The following is a 23,728-nucleotide window of genomic DNA, read 5'->3' on the forward strand; positions in this document are numbered from 1 at the left end:
CAAAGCAAGATTTACTTCCTCTCACTTCCTGTAGACTCCAAAGTGGTAGTTTTAAATGTGATGGTAATAGAGGACAAGATCTCCACCTTTAATCTTACTAGTACTTACTAGTATCTTACTTTAACAAGGAAACGTAGGTGATGTCTTTGGTCAATATATTTTCTGCACATTTTTAACCCCCTAAGGCATTTCTACTCTTTGCAACCATCTGTAATAATGGTCAATCGCATTTGATTGTGATTGTGTATTTTTTGAGCTGCATCCCTTTTATTTGTTTTACTTGACATTTACAGCATCTTACTAGCTTTTACACGTCTTCATCTCGGATAAAGATATGTAAAATGCCTTAGAATAGATTCACCTTTTTAAAGTCCATTAATGATGGTTCATTAAAATGCTATGCTTTAAAAGTGCCAAAAAATCCTTTTGGAGATGCATCATGATGCTTTATCAATTGTTTTGTTGATCGTATCATGGACCTCGGATATTTTTTAATCAAATCTTGTTTTGCCAAAAGATTCCCATGCCCTAACATTATTCTTTTACAGTTATCTGTAATCAAATCACGTTTGAACTAGAAATGACATGTCCTATTATTAGTAGTACTAGTTTTAATGCATGACATTCTGGTTATTTCAACCTTGACAACATTCAAAAGCCATACTGCAAAATTACCACTATAAAATATCAAAATATACCACTACTGTTCCCCCTTTGATTGACTAGCATAGAAAAGGTCCAAGCGTTATTGTCTATTCCAAAACCCATTTCTTCTAGACATACCCCCCAATTTTTAAAAGTGACCGTTTGAGGATTTTTTTTTTTTAGTTTAAGTTTGTAAAAGCTGATGTCCCCACTTTTCTAATGTTATTTGCGTTTTTTGTGTGTAAAAATGCCAGAGAGGACATTTTTGCTATATTTAATGTGATGTAGGAACACTAGACAAAGTTTAACTGTTTGTGTCACGTTGTCAAAAGCAGGTGCTGGAACAAAAAGCACACAGGAGCCTCGGAGCGGCATGATTAGATGAGTTTAGTTTTTAACCCATGAAAATTCCAACCTACAGAGGGTGAGCAGAAACTATACAAACATAGAGTATGCGCAACCAGGTGGTGACACAACAGAGCATCTGATAACTAAGTAAAGTGACAGGTGGTTTATATAGAGGGAAAGAGCAGAGAGGAAAGCAGTAGGGCGGGTGAAGGCAATCAAATAATTATGTGTGACAGGTGAAAGCAATGAAGGTGTAGAGGTGAGGATGTATAGGTAAGGGAAAGGGGAAGTGATGATGGGGAAGACAGGGAGGAAGCAGAAAACAAACAAAAACAAGATACAAAAGTGATAAAGAATTAACAGAACAGAATAGACCAACTAAATCACAAGGAAGAGAATAAATAAATACTAAAGGCTGAAAGGCACAATCCGAGAACTTAAGACATGTCGAAAACTAAACACTTGTAGAATGTGACAGTTTGTGTGAGTTTGTGTAACAGCGCAATGCTGTTGTGCTCTACAGAGCTAAAGCAAAGGGACAATGCACATTTTGAGAAAATTTCCCAAAAAATCTACACCCTAACTAATTACACAAATACTCTCTGTGTCACCAGAGAACAATTAAGATCAGTCAGATTTGTAATTTTGGAGTCATAAAATGGGAATACGGTTATCTAAAAGGTGTTATTGGACCAAACCTTACAAAAAAAAAAAAAAAAAACAGCATTGCAAATAACCCTGTGAACCAGAAAAAAATTCCAGCATTCTCATTCTAATTCTCATTATGAAACACATCTTAATCATCTTGAAGTTGAAAATATTGTCAGCGATACACAGTTTAACTTTTCTCTTTCCAATTAAAAATGCATCCAGTCTAATAATAATTGTGCTGCAGTACATCTGTGCGCTTGCATCAGTCCTCCAGGTTGTTTGCAAGTGAATCATTACTTTTTAATTGCCACCATGTTATGTCTTGAGTGATGAAGTGTATCTAGATACAAGATGAATGCAGGGAGAGTATGCCAATTTGACACAGCAGATCCCTGGTTGCTGTACAGTTAATTACTTTGCCTAACCTTGTGCTGTTGTTTTGTTATATGCTTGATGTCATGATTTATACGACAATGAATACGCCGTCTCCAAATAGGTTGTCGCTGTTTACAGTTTAGTGATGATGTTGAAATGGTACTTTGCTCATTTAGGACTTGTTTTTTTTTTTTTGTGGCTTAGACCACAGGAATGCGTTGTATATTGTGAATTTGGAAAGAAATGAAGGTGCTGTTGTTTTTCACTTGAATGGAGAGGAGCTGGTGGGCGCAACTAACTAAAATCATTGGGCACTGTTAAATATAAAATAGAAATGTAGGATTTAGTTCTTTAACTTTTAGTAACCTACTGTTCAAGTCTCTCAATGAAAATATGGTCAGTCAGAAGGTCATTTTATGGGTATAGTTTGTAATATAACCCTGTTTACAGATCTCATTTTATAACAGATATGAAATTACCCAAAGGAGGTTTAGGCCCCATAAACCCAGCAGGACGTCAATGCATTTCCTTTTCAGCTTGTGTTTTGACCTTCTGCAATCTGTCTTATTGTTTAGCATTTGTCTTGTTCCCTGTTGGAAATTTCCCGGAGAGGTTCAAGCCTTAGATTTTTGTCCTCCTTGGCCCTTAGATTTGCAGTAGCTTTGATGCATGATCAGCCTCTCTGTCCATCTGGAAAATCACGGTTCTTCACCAGCGCGTGAGGACACAGTGGGATTGACATGTGCAGAAGTAAATGGTGAATGGTGCCTTTACTTACACCATGAATAGTTTATTTTTTGCTTATCTTGTCCATTTATTCAAATTACAGCAATAAAGCAAGCTGTTACAATTCAGACAATAAAGTTTATGTGATAGCATATAGCTGGCCTTTGGGCTAATTTAAGCAATATGTCTTGATAAACTATGTAAGTTAATGAGCAAAAAGACATTTAAATATTTTTTATTGATACAAAAATTTCAGAACCAAAACGTTGTGAATTCATATTTTATTAGTACATTGGAAGTGCAAAACCTCTGGACAACCCACACAAACAGAACCAAAGCATGCATTTAGAATAGGTTATTCCAGAATGATCTTAATTATTCAAATTCGAAAACCTACCGGATCAGATTGTTCAATACTAAATGGACCTTATTAATAAAGACACAGTTTCAAAGCTGCAGTATTAATGCAAATGTTTAGAGATGCAGAGAATCACCTCTGTCTTACCAGACACCTCTGTTGGGTCCCCTTTGGCTTTTAAATAATGACCAGCACACACCTACGTCATCTGGTTTGTCCTACGTGTTAGAAAGAAAAAGAAAAGGATCATTGGTTTCCTCTTAAGGCATAAATGTTTCTGAGATATAGTAAACCTATTCTACAAAGAGGGAATGTAAACCTTTTTTTTTCTAACAGCCACAATGAAAGTGAATGAAAGTTTCTTTTTTAGCAGCTGTAGTGCTATTATAAACAATTTATTTACAGGGCAGGATTTCAGCAAAAATAGAAGTTTTTAAAAAGTCGAAAGGACAGACTCTAGATGGAGAGCATAGTTGTGAACAAGCCCCTACACAAATGTGCAAATTTCATAGTGGATTTGTTGGCTTTAGTAAACACTATGCAGGGGGAGCAATTCTGGACAGATTCCAGCATGGATTCTGAAGTGTTTTCACACAGTCAAATGGACGATTTTCATGAGAGATACAACTCAGACACAGAGCACTTTCTGGCTGCAATGAGTTTAGCTCCATAGCACAATACCTCGCTAAAGCAGATGCAGAGGTTGAAGCAACAACTGACAGAGATACATATTCTCTCTAGAACTGAAACAGATGGGTATCTTTTCCTATCTGTTCATAATACAGTGATGATGCAGTGATAATATCTGTTGATGATGCAGGTGGTCCACTGTATCATCACTAAGCACTGTAAACAGCAACAACCTATTAGGAGTCGCAGTATTCATTCTCATATAAACCATGATATCAAGCATATAACAAAACAGCACAAGGTTAGGCAAAGTAATTAACTGTACCTTTTTGCACCTCCACTGGACATTGCTAATAATAATAATAATAATAATAATAATAATAATAATAATAATAATAATAATAATAATAATAATAATAATAATAATAATAATATATTATTATTATTATTAGTAGTAGTAGTAGTAGTATTAGTATTAGTGTTATTATTATACATCAAACTTATATAGCGCTTTTTGGACACTACAAGACGTTTTACAAAACATTTTTTTAAAAACACAGAAATATACATATACAGATACATATACAGTATATAAATATACATATACAGAAATACACAGAATTTCTCCATTGTGAGATCAATAAAGTTCAATTATTATTATACAAAACAATCACACTACGGAAAAGCTAGTTTAAATAGGTGGATTTTGAGATGTGATTTGAAGTTCTCTAATGAGCCTGAGTTCCTGATGGTTTGGGGCAGTGAGTTCCAAAGGGTGGGGGCAACAACAGCGAAGGCTCGGTCCCGTGTTTGGTGCGGGTGATGGGTGTGGGGAGGTTGGTGTCTGCAGAGTGGAGGGAGGGGCGGTGGAGTTTCAGGAGGTCAGTCAGATATGGAGGGGTGTTATGGTCTGGCTTTTAGACCACAACAAATCAAAGGGAAGCCATGCATGGGATAACCTAAAATTGGGATTTATTTGACAAACAAAATCATAACTTGTTGGATAGGAGAGGGAAAGAGAGAAGAAGGTGGCAGAGAGACAGAAAAGAATGAGCTGAACTCCTCCGAGCTGGTCTGGTCTGGTCTGGTCTGGTCTGAGCTAGGGTTGATCGCCTGGCGCTTGGGTGGAGCTTGCAGGTGAGGGAGATTGCTGATTCTTAAACTGGGCCTGACGTCAGTCTGGCCAGCTGCCTCCTCTTCCAATCAGCACCAACTAGGAGCTCTACAGAGGGACTCATAGGAAAGGCCTTGGGCCGTAACAGGGGCCATATTATGCGGGGACTTGTAGGTGAGGAGAAGAAGCTTGTACTGGATACGGTATTGGAGGGGAGCCAGTGAAGCTGTTGGAGGACAGGTGTGATGTGATCTCTGGAACGGGGACAAGGTGAGTAGGTGGGCAGCAGAATTCTGTATGTATTGTAATTTATGGAGATGACTGAAGGGGAGACCAAAGAGGAGGCAGTTGCAGTAGTTGTTATGGTAAATATACACAAAAGCACATTATTTACTAGCAAATAGAGTGAACCAAATTGTAAAACACAGAAATAAAATATAATAGGCCACCAGGGCACGATAATCTAATCAGAAAACCTTTGTATAAAACCATTGAGCTTCTGGCTCGCTGAACTTCATAAAGTCATAGTACGTGACTAGTCCTCTATAAGCCCAAAGAAATATAATGTCCTCCTTCCCAGGGGTGCAAGAACAAAATGATATAATTCTGTTCTCGCAGCTCTGATTTGGGACTTTTTGCAGTTTGTTTTAATGCATATTCTGGGCCCAAAAATTTAAAGCGTGTATTCTGCAGTAGAAATGTCCGGTGAGGATTTCCCAGGAGTTCTGTTATTAAGCTATTGTGAAGTATAAAATGTCCTGGTCAGAAATAAGTTTGTTCTGGTTCTTTCATCCCTGGGCTGATCTTGTGGAGTATTTTTTGGCCCTTTTATATGACAGCTCTTAACTTTTACTAAGCTCTGCTTTCTGATGCTATCACAAAGCTACTTACTGTTTAGTTACCAGTATTGATCTGGTCAGTTAAATTGTACAGGGGGATGTTAATCGGTGTTAATTAAATTAACGACAGGTGCACTTAAGGGGAAACAATGAGACAACCCCAAAAAAGCAGGAATAGTTTTGCAGGTGGAGGCCGCAGCAATTTTTTCCCTCCTGGTTTTTTGGACTGCTTTTCAGTAGTTTTGCATTCGACCGGGGTCACTGTGACTAATTGAAGCATGAGGCGATACCTGGACTCTATAGAGGTTGCACAGGTAGTCCAACTCCACCCGGATCCCACATCAATATAAGCCATTGCCAAAGGTGTGATGTGTCTCACAGCACAGTCTCAAGAGCAAGGAGGAGATCAGAAATTCCAGGAGACGGGTAGTTACAGGTAGTTCTAGAAGAGCTGGACAGGGCCATCTGAGCTCCTTAATCAATTAGCAGGACCGCTATCTGGTCCTTTGTGCTTGGAGGAACTGGATGAGTACTGCAGGAGCCCTACAAAGTGACCTCCGGCGGGCAGCTAGCATGAATGTCTCTGATCAAACCATTAGAAACAGACTTCAAGAGGGTGGCCTGAGGGCTCGACATCAGCTGGTAAGCCTTGTGCTCATTCCCCGGCACCATGGAGCTCGGCTGGCATTTGCCAGAGAACACTGAATAGGCAAGTTTGGCACCGGTGCCCTGTTTGTTTTTTTTTGTTTTTTTACAGATGAGAACAGATTCACTCTGAGCTGATGTGACAGATAGGAAATGGTCTGGAGAAGCTGCATTTAACATTATGCTGCTGCGGCATTGTTTAGCATTATCAGTTTGGTGGTGGGACCCTGCTGGTCTGGGGAAGCGTTTCTCTGGAGGGACGCACAGACCTATACAGGATAAATGGCGACACCCTGACTGCCATTAGGTATCGGGATGAAATCCTTAGACACATTGTTACACCCGTCGCTGGTGCAGTGGGTCCTGGGTTCCTCCCGGTTCACGGTAATGCCCAACCTCGTGTGGCAAGAGTATGCAGGCAGTTCCTGGAGGATGAAGAACCTGATGCCATTGACTAGCCTCCACGTTCCCCTGACCTAAACCCAACATGTCTGAACACGTTTAGATCCGTCCGACACCACCAGACACCTCAGACTGTCCAGGAGCTCACTGATGCCCAGGACACCATCCGTCATCTCATAAGGAGCATTCCCCAATGTTGTCAGGCATGCGTACAATCACGTGGAAGCAATACAAACCACTGAGTACCATTTTGAGCTGCGGCAATGACATTTCAGAAATTTGGATCAGCCTGCAGGATCAGTTTTTTAGTTTTACTTTCTCTGTGACTTTGTGTTAAGCCCTCTGTGAGTTGATGATTTTGATTCTCATCAAATGATGTGGCATCCTTTTGTTCCTAACAAATTACCAATTCTATGCCAGTATGGATATTCAGCAGGATTTTTTTTTTCCAATTGAGATCTGATGTGTTTTTAAAGCATTCCTTTAAAGTTTTTTTTTTTTTTTTTTCATCAGTGTATATTCCTTAATACAAAAGCCCATATTACCTTTACCGCCTTACTATTCACTGGTGGACACCGCATATGATAAATGGGAGAAGCGGATGACTGAAAAAAACACTTCCAGTTTAATAAAAATAAAACAAATTTAGGTCTTTCTTTGTTTCCAAATTAAAATAAAAAATTCTAATGATGGAATTTAACTCTGATGCATTACACAGCTGACAGCTTGATTACCATTGTGATAATTGTATAGACCAATTTATAATACCCCTGAACATTTTGTTTCATTGTGGACTTTCTTAAACTCTTTTTTTCTTTGTTTTTCTTTTGCTTTTTCTCTTCTGTATTCAATCCAACTACCTCTTTTTCCCTGGTCCCTGTCAGTACATCACAACAATATTGTCCCTCTGTTTTTTTCTGAAAAGTTTATGCCCTGGTGACTATTCTCTGTGAATTGTCCTCAAAGCCTTGTTTGAGTTTTCAGGGCGTCTCACAAAGAGAAGATGATTGAAGATGGTGCTTTGCATGATGTATACTGGCTATTGTTAATAACCAAAAGTGATAAAGCGGTGAGCGTCTTGGGACTTTCAACAGAGAAAGTTACTTATTTTTCCATTTTAATAAATGAGATGTTGTGAACATGGTTCCGATGATAAATAGATCATACGTGTTTGAAATTGTACTACTTTTGTTATGAAATGGATGTTTTTCTAATGTGATCACTAGAACTATTTCACCATTTATGAGGATTGAGGGTTGCCCACTTGCAATGTTCATGCAATGTTGTCCTCTAATGTTCCCTTATAGCCCAGAAAAAGTAAATAAAATAGACATTTTAGAAATCAACTGGCTTACAAAACAGCTGACATCACTTTTTCATAATTTGTTGCAAAAAGAAGCAAATCCTGGACACAGCTTGTCAAACTTACAGAAATGAAGCAACAGCACAGTGAGACTGCCTAATAGTTTTCCAAACTATCATATGTTTTTTTTTAGCTGTCCACCAGGTTTCATGGGGGATTTCTGTGAAGTGGATGTTAACGAATGCTGCTCAGCACCGTGCCAGAACAGCGCTGTTTGCCAAGATCTTATTAATAGCTACGTCTGCCACTGCAGGTCAGGTGAGTCACTCTGATATCCTGCGATTTTCTCAGTTTGCCTCGAAGTAAGGCAGCTGTTTTTTCACCCCTTTGTAAGATCTTTTACAGGCAGTGTTTCCAACATATGTGTGTGAATACTAAAAGATAACCTAAATAGTAACAGTTTTTTGAACTGTACAAGATGTGGCAGACGAGAACTTATCAGCTGTAGTAACTTACAGATCAGCTTGTGTAAAAAGGCTAGGTTACCATGATGCCTACAAAGTTCACTTTCCTCAGAGCTTTTCTTAGGCTACTTCTCTCCAGTGTGAAATTAGCTGTCATACAGTAGAAAAAAAAAAAAAACGGTGACTAAAGAACGAAATGACCTTAACTCGTTGAAATGGATGTGGCATCTTGCTCTTTAGTGAAAGCCTTTTCTTGTCCTTGTATGTGTGTGTGAACCCAAAAAGAAGCAAATCAATGTAAGCGAATCTGATTGATATTCACTTCAGAGGGTGGAAGTGAGAGAGCCCAGGCTCACTACGGCACTCTGTGGGCTTTTGTTCCTGGCAGGTTGGACAGGCCTTCACTGTGAGGATGACATTAATGAGTGCCTTCCACAGCCCTGCAACCAGGGGATATGCATCCAGAATGATCCAGGCTATGGCTACACCTGTTTCTGTCGTCCTGGATTTGTGGTGAGGCTCCCCCACTTTACAGCCCCCCCCCCCCTTTTTTTTTTAGACTAAACTTTTATTAAACTGGTTGCCCTCAAGTACAAACTTTCAAATTCTTTCTTGTCAATAGAATAGTTTGTGAATACATCTTTTTTTTTGTTAGTCATATTAAAAAAAGCGTTTTATCAAGTGAATCAAATAAAACAAGGTTATTTTGTAATTAGATTATAAACTAATCATGAGGAATCTTTAGCTGTCATGTCTCCTCTTCGGTGATATGGTTTCTAAACATAAAAAGCTATTAACTATTTTGATAATTCAAACTGTGAACATCACACCTCATTTAGCATTTGAACGTAGAGTTACATCTCAAGGCTTTCTGTTTCGTGTGCCCAGGGAAGGAACTGTGAGCACAACTATGATGACTGCCTGCCTAATCCGTGTCCAGAAGCGTTTTCCTGTGTAGATGGCATAAACAAGGTCAGCTGCCTGCCTCCTATTACGGATCCTGTTCCCTTGGTGACGCCAAGTGAGAACATCACTGACGGCTACACACCCGGAGCGCTGATGCCAACTCAAAGCCCAGTACCAACAGCTGAACTATCCCCAGGTATGGACCATTTTCTTTTGCTCATTGAAATTTTTGTGTTGGAAAATACACGCGCTAACCCGAAAGGATGAGCTGGTATAGTCAGTGGATGGATGAATAAAATGCCAATGTGGTAGCATGTAAATGAATATTTATGCCCCTTTTTACTTTCTAAAAAGAAAAATATTTCATTTGGGGTGTTTTCTTTTTTTAAATATTTTAATTAGGAAAGGTAAATTACAATTAAAATTCCAAAGCAGGAAGATAATCTGATGTTTGACAAAAACAACAGAAAACGTATATCGTATGTATTTCCATTTACTCTGCTGAATTAATTAAGATTTAAATACTGTCTATGCACTTTGTGTTGATAAAATATTCTAGTTGATGATGTAACATTTTCATATTCTATCACGGCTGTATTGCTCTCCCTGTACAATACATAAAAGTAGATAACTTGTTTTTTTATTTTTATTTTCTAGTTGATTAAGTATGTCAAAGCAGAGATTTGAACGGCATAGCTAATATTTGTATTTTCTAGAATCTTTCTCAATGAAAGATTCAAATCATATATCTTCAGATGTATTTAAATACCTTATGTATATCCTTAATAAATGATGAAAAGTCAATTTCAGAGGCAGCAACTTTTATGATAAGAAAATTAATAAATCAGTTGGAATCTGATGCTTCCTTAGTTTTTCAGGTTGGTTATATTTACCCAAATTTTTCTACTCTCTAAACATCAGAAAGGCAAAAAAATGTTTTTCAAGAACTTATTTTACTTCAAATTCCAAATTTTACATAGACTAAGACTAATATTCCTTTAAACAGTTTGTCAAAGCCCAGCTGATAATATCTTGGCATTGTGAGCATCTGATGGGTTAACTTACAACATCTGATTTAATTAGAACATCGACTGTGGATATTTCAAAGCAAAGCCTCAAACACACTGCTTCCTTGCGTGACATCATGGAAATATCTGAAGGAATCTGTCAACATATCAGGACAAGAATTGAGTACCTCTTTTTTTTTTTTTTGTTCCAGTGTCCTTTCTAGCAATGTCGCAATAAGAATTGTTGTCTTAATGCCAAAAAGAGCTTAACAGATTTTACTTTCACAAGTGGAGCAGTCAGCTTTCGCCTTAGTGCTCCGCTTGATTTATGCATGTAAATAGTTTTATTATGATTCATGCAGGGAGTATTTAAAATTATGTGGACACTACAATGGGAAAGTAGGAGAGGAAAGGAAGAACAAGAAGAGAAAAAAGAAAAAGAAAAGGTGAAAGAAGTAGGAGATAAAAGGGAGAGAATGATAAAACGTCTTCAGTCTGCTTCATCACCTGCAAAGAGAGATGTAAAAAGAACAGCACAACAAATGGATATAGAATTACAGATACAATAAAGTAACACCTTGATACCATTGCTGAATTATATGTATTATTATTTAATCTGACATGTATAATATGGTAGCTGAAAAAAATATGGGCTTTCTGTATATAATTGAGAATTGAGTACCTCTTAAAGCCTGGTTAATCCCTGGGTAGTTTCCTGAAGGTGGCACTTTCATCTGTTCAAGCAATTCTACACAAGTATAAACTGGTGAAGTGTCTAAGGCTACGTTCACACTGCAGGGAAATGCCAACCAAATCCAATCTTTTTGCCCATATGTGACCTATATCTGTCTTTTTCACAACAGTGTGAACGGCCCAATTCTGATCCTTTCACCACCAAATAAATCTGATTTGCGCCAAATCAGTATGTGGTACTAATTCGGATACATATCGGATTTTTTTCAAAGCATAGTCTGTCTGAACGGCCATGTCGCATTTTATCCGTCTTTCACGTCGCTCTCCTGTCTCTCCCTACACATCCACACACAGTAGCAGCAGCTAGCGCTCCATAAAACACTGTTGTTAATAGCTGTGCTGCTTTTTCTTACCTTACTTGGTCTTGTTATGATGTGGTCTTAATAATGTCGGCTTCCATTGCTCAGCAGCTTTCTAATAATAACAAGGAGATATGCCGGCCGGTATTCGCCCCTTTTTTTTTCTTTTCAAGGATTTATTTTAACAAAACTTTATTGAACCCTTCTCGACACAATTACATTCACAATTGCATTCACCATACATTCCTGGTTTGAGTCCCATAGACTACCATGCTGGGTCCCTGAGCAAGACCCTTAGCCCCCAGAATGCTCCCTGGGTGCCACACAGTGGCAGCCCACTGCTTCCTAAGATATGGGTTAAATGCAGAGGACAGATTTCATTGTAATGTGTTTTGCAATGACAATAAATAATAAATAATCTAAGAAAGTCAGCCCAAAAGTACTGAGTCAGTTATACCAGTTCTGTCAGGATGAATGGCACAAAGTACCAGCAAACTCTTGTGAGAAGCTTATGGAAGGCACCCTAAATGTTTAATCCAAGTTAGTATAAAGGCTATTTGAATTTTAAGGAACTATATTAGGGTTCCGGCGAGATCTTAAAAATTCTAATAATGTCTAAAATACAGAACTTTAAAATTAAGGCCTTAAAAGGTTTTAAAACACTCAGATTTTCATCTAAGGTCTTGAATTTTATTTAGTCAGGTCTTAACTTTCTTGCTTTCTTTTATTCCCGACAACCGTTGTCCGCATAAATTCACAGAATATAGTTCTGTGACATCACGACATATGGCTTCTTCCTAGGAGCTTCATGCTTAATCGATTTCCAAACATGTAAACAGTAAATACATTATTTTAACTGTAGATTGTGTAGTACTTGCTACTTTGAAACTTTTTTGTCTGGTTTAGAATGGTTTACATTTTAAACAATTTTAAACTAATATCTGACACCACTAAAAAATTGTCAGCTTCCTTTTCATGCTTAAACCACGCTTAATTTCGATTACAACAAACTTGAAAATTTTACTCTGTAGTATTGCTATTTTCCTTCTTTCTTCAAAGTAACAGATCATTTCATTAAAGCTGTGCAATATATTGAATTGCAGTCGTCATCATAATATTAGTGTCTGCAGTAATGGTAATCACAAAAGACTACTTGGATTAAGTGTCAGGTATTCTTGCTTTGCATATAAGTAATTTATTTTTCTATTTAACTTATTTTATTGCTTGTGCTGGATTGAATATTGTTAGTGGCTAAGATGCCATGGAGACTAGTGGGGACAATGTATAATGGTAGAGAAGGAAAAGCACCCTGAAAATGTCTGTTAAATATAAGGATATTATTTTTCCAATTTTCAGAAATCATTCTGCAACTAGACATTATCCTGACATCTTGAAGGCTTAAATCTGAGTATACAATGCTACAGAATAGTGTTGCTCCTGTCATGGGCATATTGAGTCTCTTTCTTCCTGGCATCTTCCTTCAGATGTAGGGAATCAGACTGTACTTGAGAGGAGTGCAGCTCCCATCACAGCAAGAGAGTTTCCTAAGAGGAAAGCATAACTCATTGGTCAGAAATAATGTGTGTTCACTAATCCGCTGTCAGTCTCCATGGTAACAAATCTTTTTTTTTTTTTTTTTTCCTGGCAGAGGAGACTGAATGTCTCAGACTCTACCATCAGGCAAATTAATGTTGCAGTATTGTTATTTTTCTAATGTTCAGCTAAGCTAACCCTAAAAACTAAATTGATTTAGTGGCTGTAGACTTTTCAAGAACATGTTCCATGTTAAAGAAACCATGTAATCTATCCATCCATGGTTGGATTATGTGGCCATACTAAATATTGATTATATCATATGCAAAATACAAAGTGATTTAGCATTTAGTGACTAAGCTTGGACCTTAGTCACTGCCATATGGGACTATAATACTTATATTTTCTGTTCTAACATAAGTTAAACAAAGTGACTTGGAATTACACTATTTAAGCTGAAAAACAGTCAGTACTATACATTTGCACTAAGGGCAGTTCGAGGATTTTGTTTTTCATAAATGAAAAACCCATAGTTCCAATGTCGTTCCAAGCAAGCATAGCTGCACATGGTTTGCCATGTTTGAATGAGAAGAGTACTACTTCAAATTGAATTGTTATGGAGCCCTTTGAAAATAACAGGTTATGATTTATTAGCTCTGATTCAGAGATTGTCATAGAAGCTATGAGCAGCTGTGTGGACATTCTGTCTAAATCCAGTTTTGTGCTTTCTTCTAAATTGTGTTGCCCATTTTTCTTTGAGAACAAAAGTGATTTCAAAGAGTAATATCAGCTGATCAGCATTTGGTCCTACATCCTTAAACTCTGAAATGACAGACACTGAACACAATTTGTTACACGTTATTGGTATTGGATGCAGTCATCTATGTAAGAGGAGGAATTCAGGAGCTGGACAGATTGTTACCCTGTGACAGATGAGGTCTGTCTACCTTTGAAACTGTGCACAGAACTGTAAAACAGACCTACTGAACACAGACAAGCTTGAGCCAATTTATTGCGACACTCTGAGAATCAGTGTGGGCCAAATGTAATTGAGTCCTCCCCACTGCACCTGATCCAGCTCTTAGTCAGCGCACTGGTTCGGAAAGGGTTAAAGGTACACAAAAAAATGCAGTTTTAGGAAAACAAACCTGAGCATCCGCACACTGAAATATCCTTTTACTCTTCTACACATAACAGCATAATCAAAGTAAATAAGTTTTAAAGTAAGAGGAGCCAGAAACTCATGAGTTTATCAAACTAGGTCACCATCTAAACACATGCAGTGCCCTTGGTGCTGCTTGAAATAGACTCAGTGCTCCTTTAAAGCACAGACTGCTCCACAACCTCTGAAATATATATATCAAGTTAGAGTGAAGTCAAAACATAAGAGGAATGTATCCATGGTACATTGAAAGCAGAAATTTCTATTTTATCCTAATTCTAATGTAAAAACAACATTCTAAACTGTTTAGAAGCAAAGAAAAAAAGCCTTACGGTTTGAATCGGTTCTTGTCTGTGCTGTACATGTTGTGCTGGGCTACACAGTACTGAACCTTTTACCCTGTAATGTGAAAGCTGATGAGAATCTGCAATGGGGGTGGAAGGAAGCTTACTCCTGCTAAGCTATGATTTGGTTGACTTTCCTTCCAGTGATCACCACTACACAGGTAGAGCTGTTATCGTTCACTGCCATGTGTTGTGGAAATCAAATTACCCCCTCAAAGCTGCACAAAATTAACCTGATGAGTAAGAAGTTCAGCACTTCTTGGGGTGGTTTTACTATTAATGTTAATTTTCACATCTTTGACATTGTTTTGGAGGTCTTGGTCATTTTTCTTATGGGCTTAGTTCCTCAATTTCAGACAAAACTTTTCTGACATTATAACTTTTTCAAAGTAGTAAATGCTATAGATAATGATAAGAAAGGGCGTTTTCTGAGCTTGGTATTTCTCATTCTATACATTCTGTGTTTCTTAGCAATATTTACTGTTCTGTCCTTTGCAGCTGTTGTATCTGTTATTTACTTACTGTGTATATAACACATTTACAACACATTTCTCCTTCGTAAATATATTTCTAATGGTGTTACTGACATGAAACTTACACAAGATCTTAGTAACATCTCTGCTAAACCCCACGTACAAAGAAAACAACACAAATAAGTCCATAAAATAATGTGCAACGAATATAATGTGCAATGAAATGGGTAAGTATTGAACACCCATCCATTGTCTATACCTGCTTATTCATACAGGGTCGTGGAGGGTGCTGGTGCATCCAGCAGTCCTAGGACGAGAAGTGGGGTGCACTCTGGGCGGGTTACCAGTCAGAGGGCAGCACACAGACACACATGACAATCACTCACACACACGCACATCCACACTCCCACCACAGGGCAGTTTGGAGAGACCAATGAACCTAATAGTCATTCATTTTATTTTTATTGAACTGTGGAAGCCAGCCGGATGCACAGGGTGAACATGCAAAGAGACCCTAGGCCAGGATTCAAACCCATGAATTTCTTGCTGCAAGATAACAGTGTGCAGCCCAGTATTGAACATTATTGCTGAAATGTATTTACAGTAATACTAGTCTTATGCTTGATGTGATTTTAACCCATTCCTGCCGACAAACTCATCCGAATTTTAAGATTCTGTGGGCCTCTTCTCTACATTATAATCATCAGGCTATTGACTCATCTCACCAGCTTTATATTCTTTCTCTGAAATCAACTTCTTCTGTATTTGGAATAATTGCCCACTTATTTTATCTGTAGGTTATCAAGAATTTTCTATTAAATGTCTTCTGTCATCTTCACTTCAATTATTTGAAATCTAGCAGTACTATATGCTGAATGACAATCACACATCATGATGTTTTCACCTTTAAACGTTACTGTTGCTACTGTGTTTTTGGGGGTGACATGCAGTGCAATTTCTTCTCCAAATATGTTAACTGCAACAACGTCCAAACAGTTACATCTTGGTCTCATATGACATATAATTTCCTACTATTTCAGTGACCTGTCCTAACAGGCTGTAGTAAAATTTAAGCAAGTTTGCTTGTGCTTTTCCTTCAGCAGTGGAGTATTGTGAAGTGAGTGTACATCGAGGTAATTGTAGAACAGGATGTTACTTAATTTTTTTATGAGAAAACGGGAACTGCTAATTCCAGGTTTTACTGAAACTCTCCAGAAGTGGTCCTTGGTTTTCTCTTCTGATATTTTTTTTTCATTCCAGAATCATGTAGAACCTCATGAGTGGTTAATGATAAAGTTATATAGCATAGGTTTGTAGGTGGTTTTGCTGGCACACACCTTTTGAACCGCTCCCATAATATTTCTGCAAGACTGAGATCAAGGCGTTGCGAAGGTTACGTCAAAAACTTTGTTTTTATTGTCCGTCCCACAGCAAATCACCCACATATCATGTTGTGTTTTCAAGAAGATAAATAAAAAATTCTCTCAACATTTTCTTGTTTATTATTCTGCCACTAAGGCAAACAGGAAACATTTTTGGTAATCCGGTCTAACCTACCACAGGAAAAATTTTGTTTGATTAAATGTCAGACAGTGGAAAATGGCTGTGGGTCAATTTTTGTCTCTCTAACCTTTTGCTAACGCTTGTATTATTTATGTGTCCACTACTTATTCACTGTGTCATTCCACAGTATTGCACACAACATAATTTGTGCAGTTATTTGTTTTCATTTTGTTTTATGGCATATGATTAGAATTGCATGTCGATAGCCACATTTGTAATAAATTCAGTGAAAGAAGCACTGACGTGTTCAATATTTATTTTCCTCGACGTATACAGTGTTTAATAATTAAGCGACAGACGCAGAAAAGGCTATAATATATTTTAAATTGGATCCTCCATGTTCCTTAGTAGAGCAAGGATATTCAGCAAAATCTTATCTATTATAGGTTATTTCTCTGCCAATTTTGTAAGTACAGTGTGACCTTTTGCCTTCTTTCGGGGCTGTGAAATTGCTCAGGTCCAAGAATGGTCTTCAGCAGTATTTTATCTCTGTCCTGTGACAAGTTCAATCAGTCAGTCTATTACCTTACCCAATAAATCAGGTGCAAAGCAGATCTCACATCGTGACTCCTTTTTTTTTTTTATAAATGGAACATTAAGTCCATATTAATTAAATTTCCCCATCAAAGTTCTGTCTTCCAATTAATTGATCCTTAGTTCACATTTCTTCAGATATATTTTTCTAGTGGAACGTCTTCTACTCTAACCCAGCTGACATGCGCCTACAGTTTGTGCCATAACACTGCGCCCCTCCTCTCCTTGTTCCATTAAATATGACTTATATCAGTTTTTTTCACCTCTTTTATGATCATGTATCAGAACTAGCCCTAATTAAATCAGAACTGAAAGATTTATATCAAAGAATATCCCCAGTAGACATTTTCCCCCTTATAGAAACTAGAAAAGCTTTTGAACACATGAGAGGGGTGAAAAATAGCTTTGTCAGCATTATGTTAACAGTAAAAAGAAAAACAGACATGGTGCATAATCTGAAAAAAAAAAGATAAAGTTTGTATTGTGCAGATTTACAATTTAGATATGGTACGAATAGTTACCTGAGGCATGTGCAAAAATCTGGAATGTGAATGTAATAGGTAATAGTAAAAACAGTGGACCTTTGAAGAAGAGACTGAAACCTGCTGTTAATGAGGCATGATACTGCTTCCTGGCAGCAACCTCCTAATGCATCAAAGACTACATCAGACTAAACAAGGCTTTAAAATTAATGAATAGCTTTGTCTCTGAGGGGTAATTTTCCATCATCAGCATTGGCAAACCCCATTGTCAGGAGCGAAGCAGAAGACAGCACAGCGTTGCTGCCGCATGCATTTATCCTGATTAATTCATACAACGCAGTAGGTCTGATCCCAATGATTCTCTCTTTTTGTTATCGCAGGATCCTCCTCAGGGTTTGGGTAATATTGCTCCCCAGTGGGAATGCGGGTATTTAGGTTAGCTTGCTTGCCAAATTCCCTGGGGACTTTCTGTTAGATCAAAAGGGATCTGGCTTACTAGAACCTGGCATCTCTCAAGTATTGATAAGTTCACATGTAACAGCTGCTTGGTTAATCACAGGATCGACTTTTTAAAAAAAACATGTTGCTGAATTCTTTAGTGACTTTTTTCCAGAAAGGACAATAGAGATATAATAGAATAGACTAATCTTGTATTGTCCCACAGTGGCATATTCAGATGCATCAGCAGCAAGCATGGGAAAAGTTTAAAATGCTAGAAATAAGATGAAGCCCAGGACTAATTCATCTGGGATTGGCTCTCCTTTTAACATGCTGTGCCATTTAATTTTTTTTTCTTCATTGTGGACTGCTTCCTGCAAATTAGAAATATATTGAGCATTATTAACCCTAATACTTCAGTCAGAGTTAGTCTTTTAAGTTTTTTTTTTTTTTTATTTTTTTTTTTTTGTGCCTGCTAGTAAGGTGTAAAACTTTTAATCAGCTACTCCATAGTACCTACTTTCATGCATGAAAGATTATTTTTGTTCAACTATAATACGGGGGATTTTATACAACTTGCATGGATATCTTGGCTATCAATTATATATATATATATATATATATCTATATATATCTATATATATATATATATATATATATATATATATCTAGCAGCCAGAGGCAGAGAACCGCCAAGACAAAGAATATGCAGTTAACAAGGAGCCCTTAAAGCCCTTTCTTGTGGTTTTAATGTATTTGTTCAATCTAATCACCTTTTTGTACTCGTTATCTCAAATATTGTTTGAGGTGTATTCCACCGACTTCCCAATATTAGAAGCTGTTATGAGAAGAAATATAAACTTGAAACCTTTGACTTTGAATCAAGTCAGACTCGAGTCAAAAATGTAATAATTTTACACCCAACTTCATAAAATCACAACATACCTTGGACTTGGGTCGTTTTGACTTGAAAATACTTTGTCCCACACCAACCACAAAGTGTGTACCAATGATGTACCTGGTGAGTAATACAGCCCGCTGAGTGCCTCTGGCCATTTTCCAGTGTTTTGTCGGCCTGTTGCCTCAACATGCATGCTAATCCCCTGTATTGTTTACCTGCCTTTCTTCTGGATCCTGCGATGACAGTGAAGAAGCAGATGGTGGTGGAGACTCACTGTCATCCAGCAGTATCAAAGAAGTGTGTGTAAAGTTGGAAACAAAATGCTACAGTGCATTTTGACTTTGCACAATAATGTATGAGCACATTTAGTGGAAGACGTTGCACTCTGCATTGTGTTTTGCACTGGTGCCTTCCAGCAAAAGATGGTGGACTCAAATCCCGGCCTAGGATCTTTCTGCATAGAGTTTGCATGTTCTCCTTGTGCACACGTAGGTTCTTCTGAGCCCTTCGGCCTCTATCCTGTGCCCAAACACCTGACTGCTAGGTTAATTAGCATCTCTAAAATATTGTTTTGTATCAATAAAGTGTGCATTTTTATTTGTCTTATGTGTCCCTGTTTTTGTAATGGATTGGTGACCTGTCCAGGTTCTACTCCCCATCTCTCTGACATGCCTTGCAGGTGGTTGAGCAAACAAGAGGAAATGTAGTCTTTGTCTGTATTATTTCAATTCCATTTATATATCACCTATATAATGCTTCAAATTAATAAAGTATTGTGATTTAAGGTGTTTGGCTGGTTTGTTTTGGTGAGGGTATTTGTGGGCCATTGGAACAAATTATTAGAATTTCCTTTATTTGTGTAACTTTTGCATTTCTTGAATCACTTAAAGTTATCACTATAAATGTGTAGCCATATCATTGTGACAGACCATAATCCACTATTGAAATGTAATAGTTTCCTCTGTTATGTGAATCGCTGCAGTGTCTGTGCTTTCAACATCGAACATCAAGTCAGTGCATCCAAGATGGCCGAGACCAGCGCCATAATCATGTCTTATAAAATGAACTTGATCAGAAAGTAAACTTTTTCATTGCTCTATAAATCATTTTATTTCTTAGTTTTGATGATCTGATATTGCTCATGTAATATTGTAAAGGCAAGTGTGCACCATTATATTATTTTTATTGCCAAGTTTCAAAGTAACAAATAATATACATTAACACAAGTCATAACATACCAAAACAAATTCCACATATAGAGGCTTGATATAATTTCAAAGTTGAGTGTTTATTTGAATGTATCACATATGTTAGAAGGCACCCTTTAGGGTGGTTAACTACAGTTTCAGATATTCCAGGATAGGTCTCCATACATCATAGAATTTCTGTAAATTGCCAGATATCTTGTGTCTCAGTTATTCAATGTGAAGGATTCCTACTAGTTCTCTCAACCAGGCTTTGCAGTAAGTCCAATTGCCAGATAATTAGATTTTGTACAGAAATACATTTTTATGTTTTTTTATCATTGATTGGTTGGCTCTTTCATTTGGGTTAATATTTACTGTAAGGAGCAACATTGCCACTGGTTTTCTGAAATTGTTGAAGTTCGTTTTATGAGGGTTGGTCTGGCAAACAAATATACAGTTTAAAAATAATGTATGCATTCTAGGATTTTTTCATTTTTTTTTTTTTACTGTGATTAAACTACAATTTGGTCAAATGACTTGTTGCACCTCAAGAACAAAGGGCACTCTTCTGACAACAATGATGTCCAGATTTTGGACAGGGAGAACAGATGGTTTGAAAGAGGGGTGAAAGAAGCCATCTTGGTCAAAAAGAAAAGCCATCACTAAACAGAGGGGAAGGATTGTGCTTCCAACTCCCCAGAGTTTACAGATCGGTTCTCCAACATATTCCAGAGAGATTACATCAGTAGTATCATCATCATCATCATCATCATCATCATCATTCAGATGACCAAGTACTCCACTCACAGCAAGCAATAACGTCTAACGACCCAGGACAGTGACGGGTGGGTCACTGATTTGCATCTGACTTTGAATGAGGCTAGGAGGATGAGCCTTCATGTCCTTAAAAACAGCAGCGCTGCAACTACAGGTTGCTCAGTGAGAACCACCAAAACTGACAAAGACTCCTGGATAGGTGTTGAAATGTTTTCAGAAAAAACTGAGCGACAGTCCGGTTGCCTCTGACTTAAGCCTGTTTGCTGTTGCGATGACCCGGATAACTGAGAATTTACACAGGCGACTTGTTAAAGAGTTAAATTTAAAGTGTAGGACTAGCATCTAACTCGGGACTTGTACGTCTTGACTTTGGACTTGACTTGGGACTTGGATGGAGAAACTTGAGTTACTTGTGAATTGCACAACAATGACTACCTCTGATCATTAGTTGTTTTTATAGCATTCTATAGACGTTTCTCTGTAGCCACCACTTTCCGTTACTCTTGGAAGGGTTTGATCTCAAACTAAAGATTCATAAAGTTGTATCTCACTTCTGTTTATGCTTACAGACGATTTAAGTGTTCTGTGTGTATCTCTTTCCCAGATTGGAGCTCCCATCATTACTTTGGGAATTCATATCTTGAGTTTCAAGGTGTTGACCTTGGAAGTCTCAACAACATTACTGTGAGATTTCAAACCACAGCATCTCGGGGAACTCTCCTATATGTGGACCAAGGACCCATCAATGGGGATTTCTTTTTCATGAAACTCTTTATCCAGGAGGGAATCTTGCAGGTAAATACTGGTTTTATAGAAATATTTTGTGTATTAGCAATGACTGATACCTGTTTGGTCATTCTGTCTCAGATATAAATATTGACTAAATAGGAGGGAATGTGATGGACAACCATATTTGTATGAGCCATGCTTAGAGTTGGACCAGTAACTACATAGGCTGCTTGTTAGAAGAATGGATGTAAGCAATAAAAAGCCACAGTCTCTGCTATCTGTCATGACAATTCTCAAGATTAATTTTGTGTTGGATTATGTTTATATACAAGATATCTGTCTTATCTGGTGATTTGTAATTTCAAAATTTGACAGATGCGAAATTATCCCCTTTACTGTATTAACCATTATTTTAACAAATAATGGTTAATACAGTGGGCAGTTACTCAGAAACTGTTTACTTGTATGTGTGCATATATGTGTGGTACACTATCATATCAGCCACTCTGTTGGACTTAAACGTATCACTCCATACAATGCCAGAATAAAATGCAAATTAGCTAGCAGTCAGACAGAAACACAGAGCACCTAGAGAACATCTTGAAAGTCCCTTTATAGAATTAGACACTTTCAGGAAAAAGTTTTATTTTGTTTGGAGGAAATTGCCAGTAACCTTCTGTAAACTAAACTTGACATCATCTATATCTTTCTGTATTTTACCTGAAATGTTCGCCCCTTTAATGACTATATCATCATTGAAAACACTTAAACAGCAATAAATGTTTCTTTAGTTAAAAACAAAAAAAAAAAAACATTACAAAAAACAGAATAGTTCTCTGGTAATTGCACTTTAGATTACAGTTTTTTGAAGCCAAACTCAAATTTTTGCAGATTAGTAAGTGACTTAATTTATATAACATGATATAATCACCAATGAAATTACAAAGAACTTTACAGTAAAAGTAGATAAAACACTGGTAACTAGAGGTACTACCTCTAGATACCTGTGTATTTTATCGGGAGCAGACCAGAATCTTTTATAAGCTTAAATGTGTGACTTGCGCTTGGTGTTTTTCGGATATTTTGTAAGGCTGAATTACAGTGCATGACAGAACATAAAGTAGCCAGTGATGCTGAGGGAGTTGAGTATCTGTTGTAAAACAGAGTACCAAGAAATGTTTTTTTTTTTTTTAGTGCATACACATAAACAGGGAATGTAGGGAAGATCTGAATGGTCAAATGAAGACCAGAATAAGACAGCGATTAGAGTGGAGAGAGCACAGGCTGAAGAGCTATAAGGATTTTTTATTACTATATCACACTTAACAATATCAGAAAAATTATGAAATATATATCTATGTTTTATCCTTTTCACACAATGCATAAATAGTATCAATTTGTATGTCAATTACATATTTCAAAGTCGCATGTCATCCAGCTGAGTGGACATGTGGAAAAAAGTCCATGTTTTAACAACAAGGTGTTAAAATATTTATTTGTCATGCCTGTAGATGAATGAAAACACTTTCTGAGTGAGGCAATCAGAATTCATGCATGGAAGAGGCAGTATCATGACAAAACCCAAATTACATACTTAAACCCCCTTCTCAAACGTTTCAGTATGCCTTCTGCTGCAATGAAGAGGAAGAGGTTACACGGATGAGTGCATCAATTCACGTTGATGATGGCAGAGTTCACATTGTGCACATTAGGTATGTACACCTATTAATTTAAGCTTGCAGAGCCAGAGTAGGTATCCGTAATCAGATCCATGTGTTGTGGTCAGGCTTTATAAATACGCACAAGTGCATGAGCAAGTGTTGTAACAAAAGTGTCTAAGCAGCAGTAGATACATTTTACAGCTTTTAATGTACAGGATACCCAATGAGATCTAGTGTGATATTTAGCTGCTTCAGGCAACAAATGTTCAATTGAGGATAAAACAGGCATGTTCCCTGTGATAAGCCACTTAGGGCCTAGCAAAAAACAGATATTTGTTGTTGGTTTTTTTTACAGTGTTGGCACCCCAGGTCTTTTCGCTACATCTCTTGTTATCCACTTTTTCCAACTGTGGCAGATTTTGTTTTCAGGGTAGGGTTATAATTCACTCTTGAGGAAGCAATATAATTGTCAGGGATTA

General features: G+C 37.4%; 1 protein-coding gene across 3 annotated transcripts in view; it reads left to right on the top strand.

Annotated features, from left to right (window-relative positions):
• Positions 1–23,728, top strand: part of eys (eyes shut homolog) — a 268,769-nt gene that overhangs the window by 135,354 nt on the left and 109,687 nt on the right. For all 3 annotated transcript variants that reach the window (XM_036126396.1, XM_036126397.1, XM_036126398.1), the window contains 5 exons: positions 8,230–8,354; positions 8,889–9,013; positions 9,389–9,602; positions 21,464–21,654; positions 23,209–23,300. In XM_036126396.1, the coding sequence (XP_035982289.1) occupies positions 8,230–8,354; positions 8,889–9,013; positions 9,389–9,602; positions 21,464–21,654; positions 23,209–23,300 (747 nt within the window). The remainder of the gene's footprint in view (positions 1–8,229; positions 8,355–8,888; positions 9,014–9,388; positions 9,603–21,463; positions 21,655–23,208; positions 23,301–23,728) is intronic.

Source organism: Fundulus heteroclitus, chromosome 22, assembly GCF_011125445.2.
Source record: "Fundulus heteroclitus isolate FHET01 chromosome 22, MU-UCD_Fhet_4.1, whole genome shotgun sequence".
Taxonomy (NCBI): Eukaryota; Metazoa; Chordata; class Actinopteri; order Cyprinodontiformes; family Fundulidae; genus Fundulus; species Fundulus heteroclitus.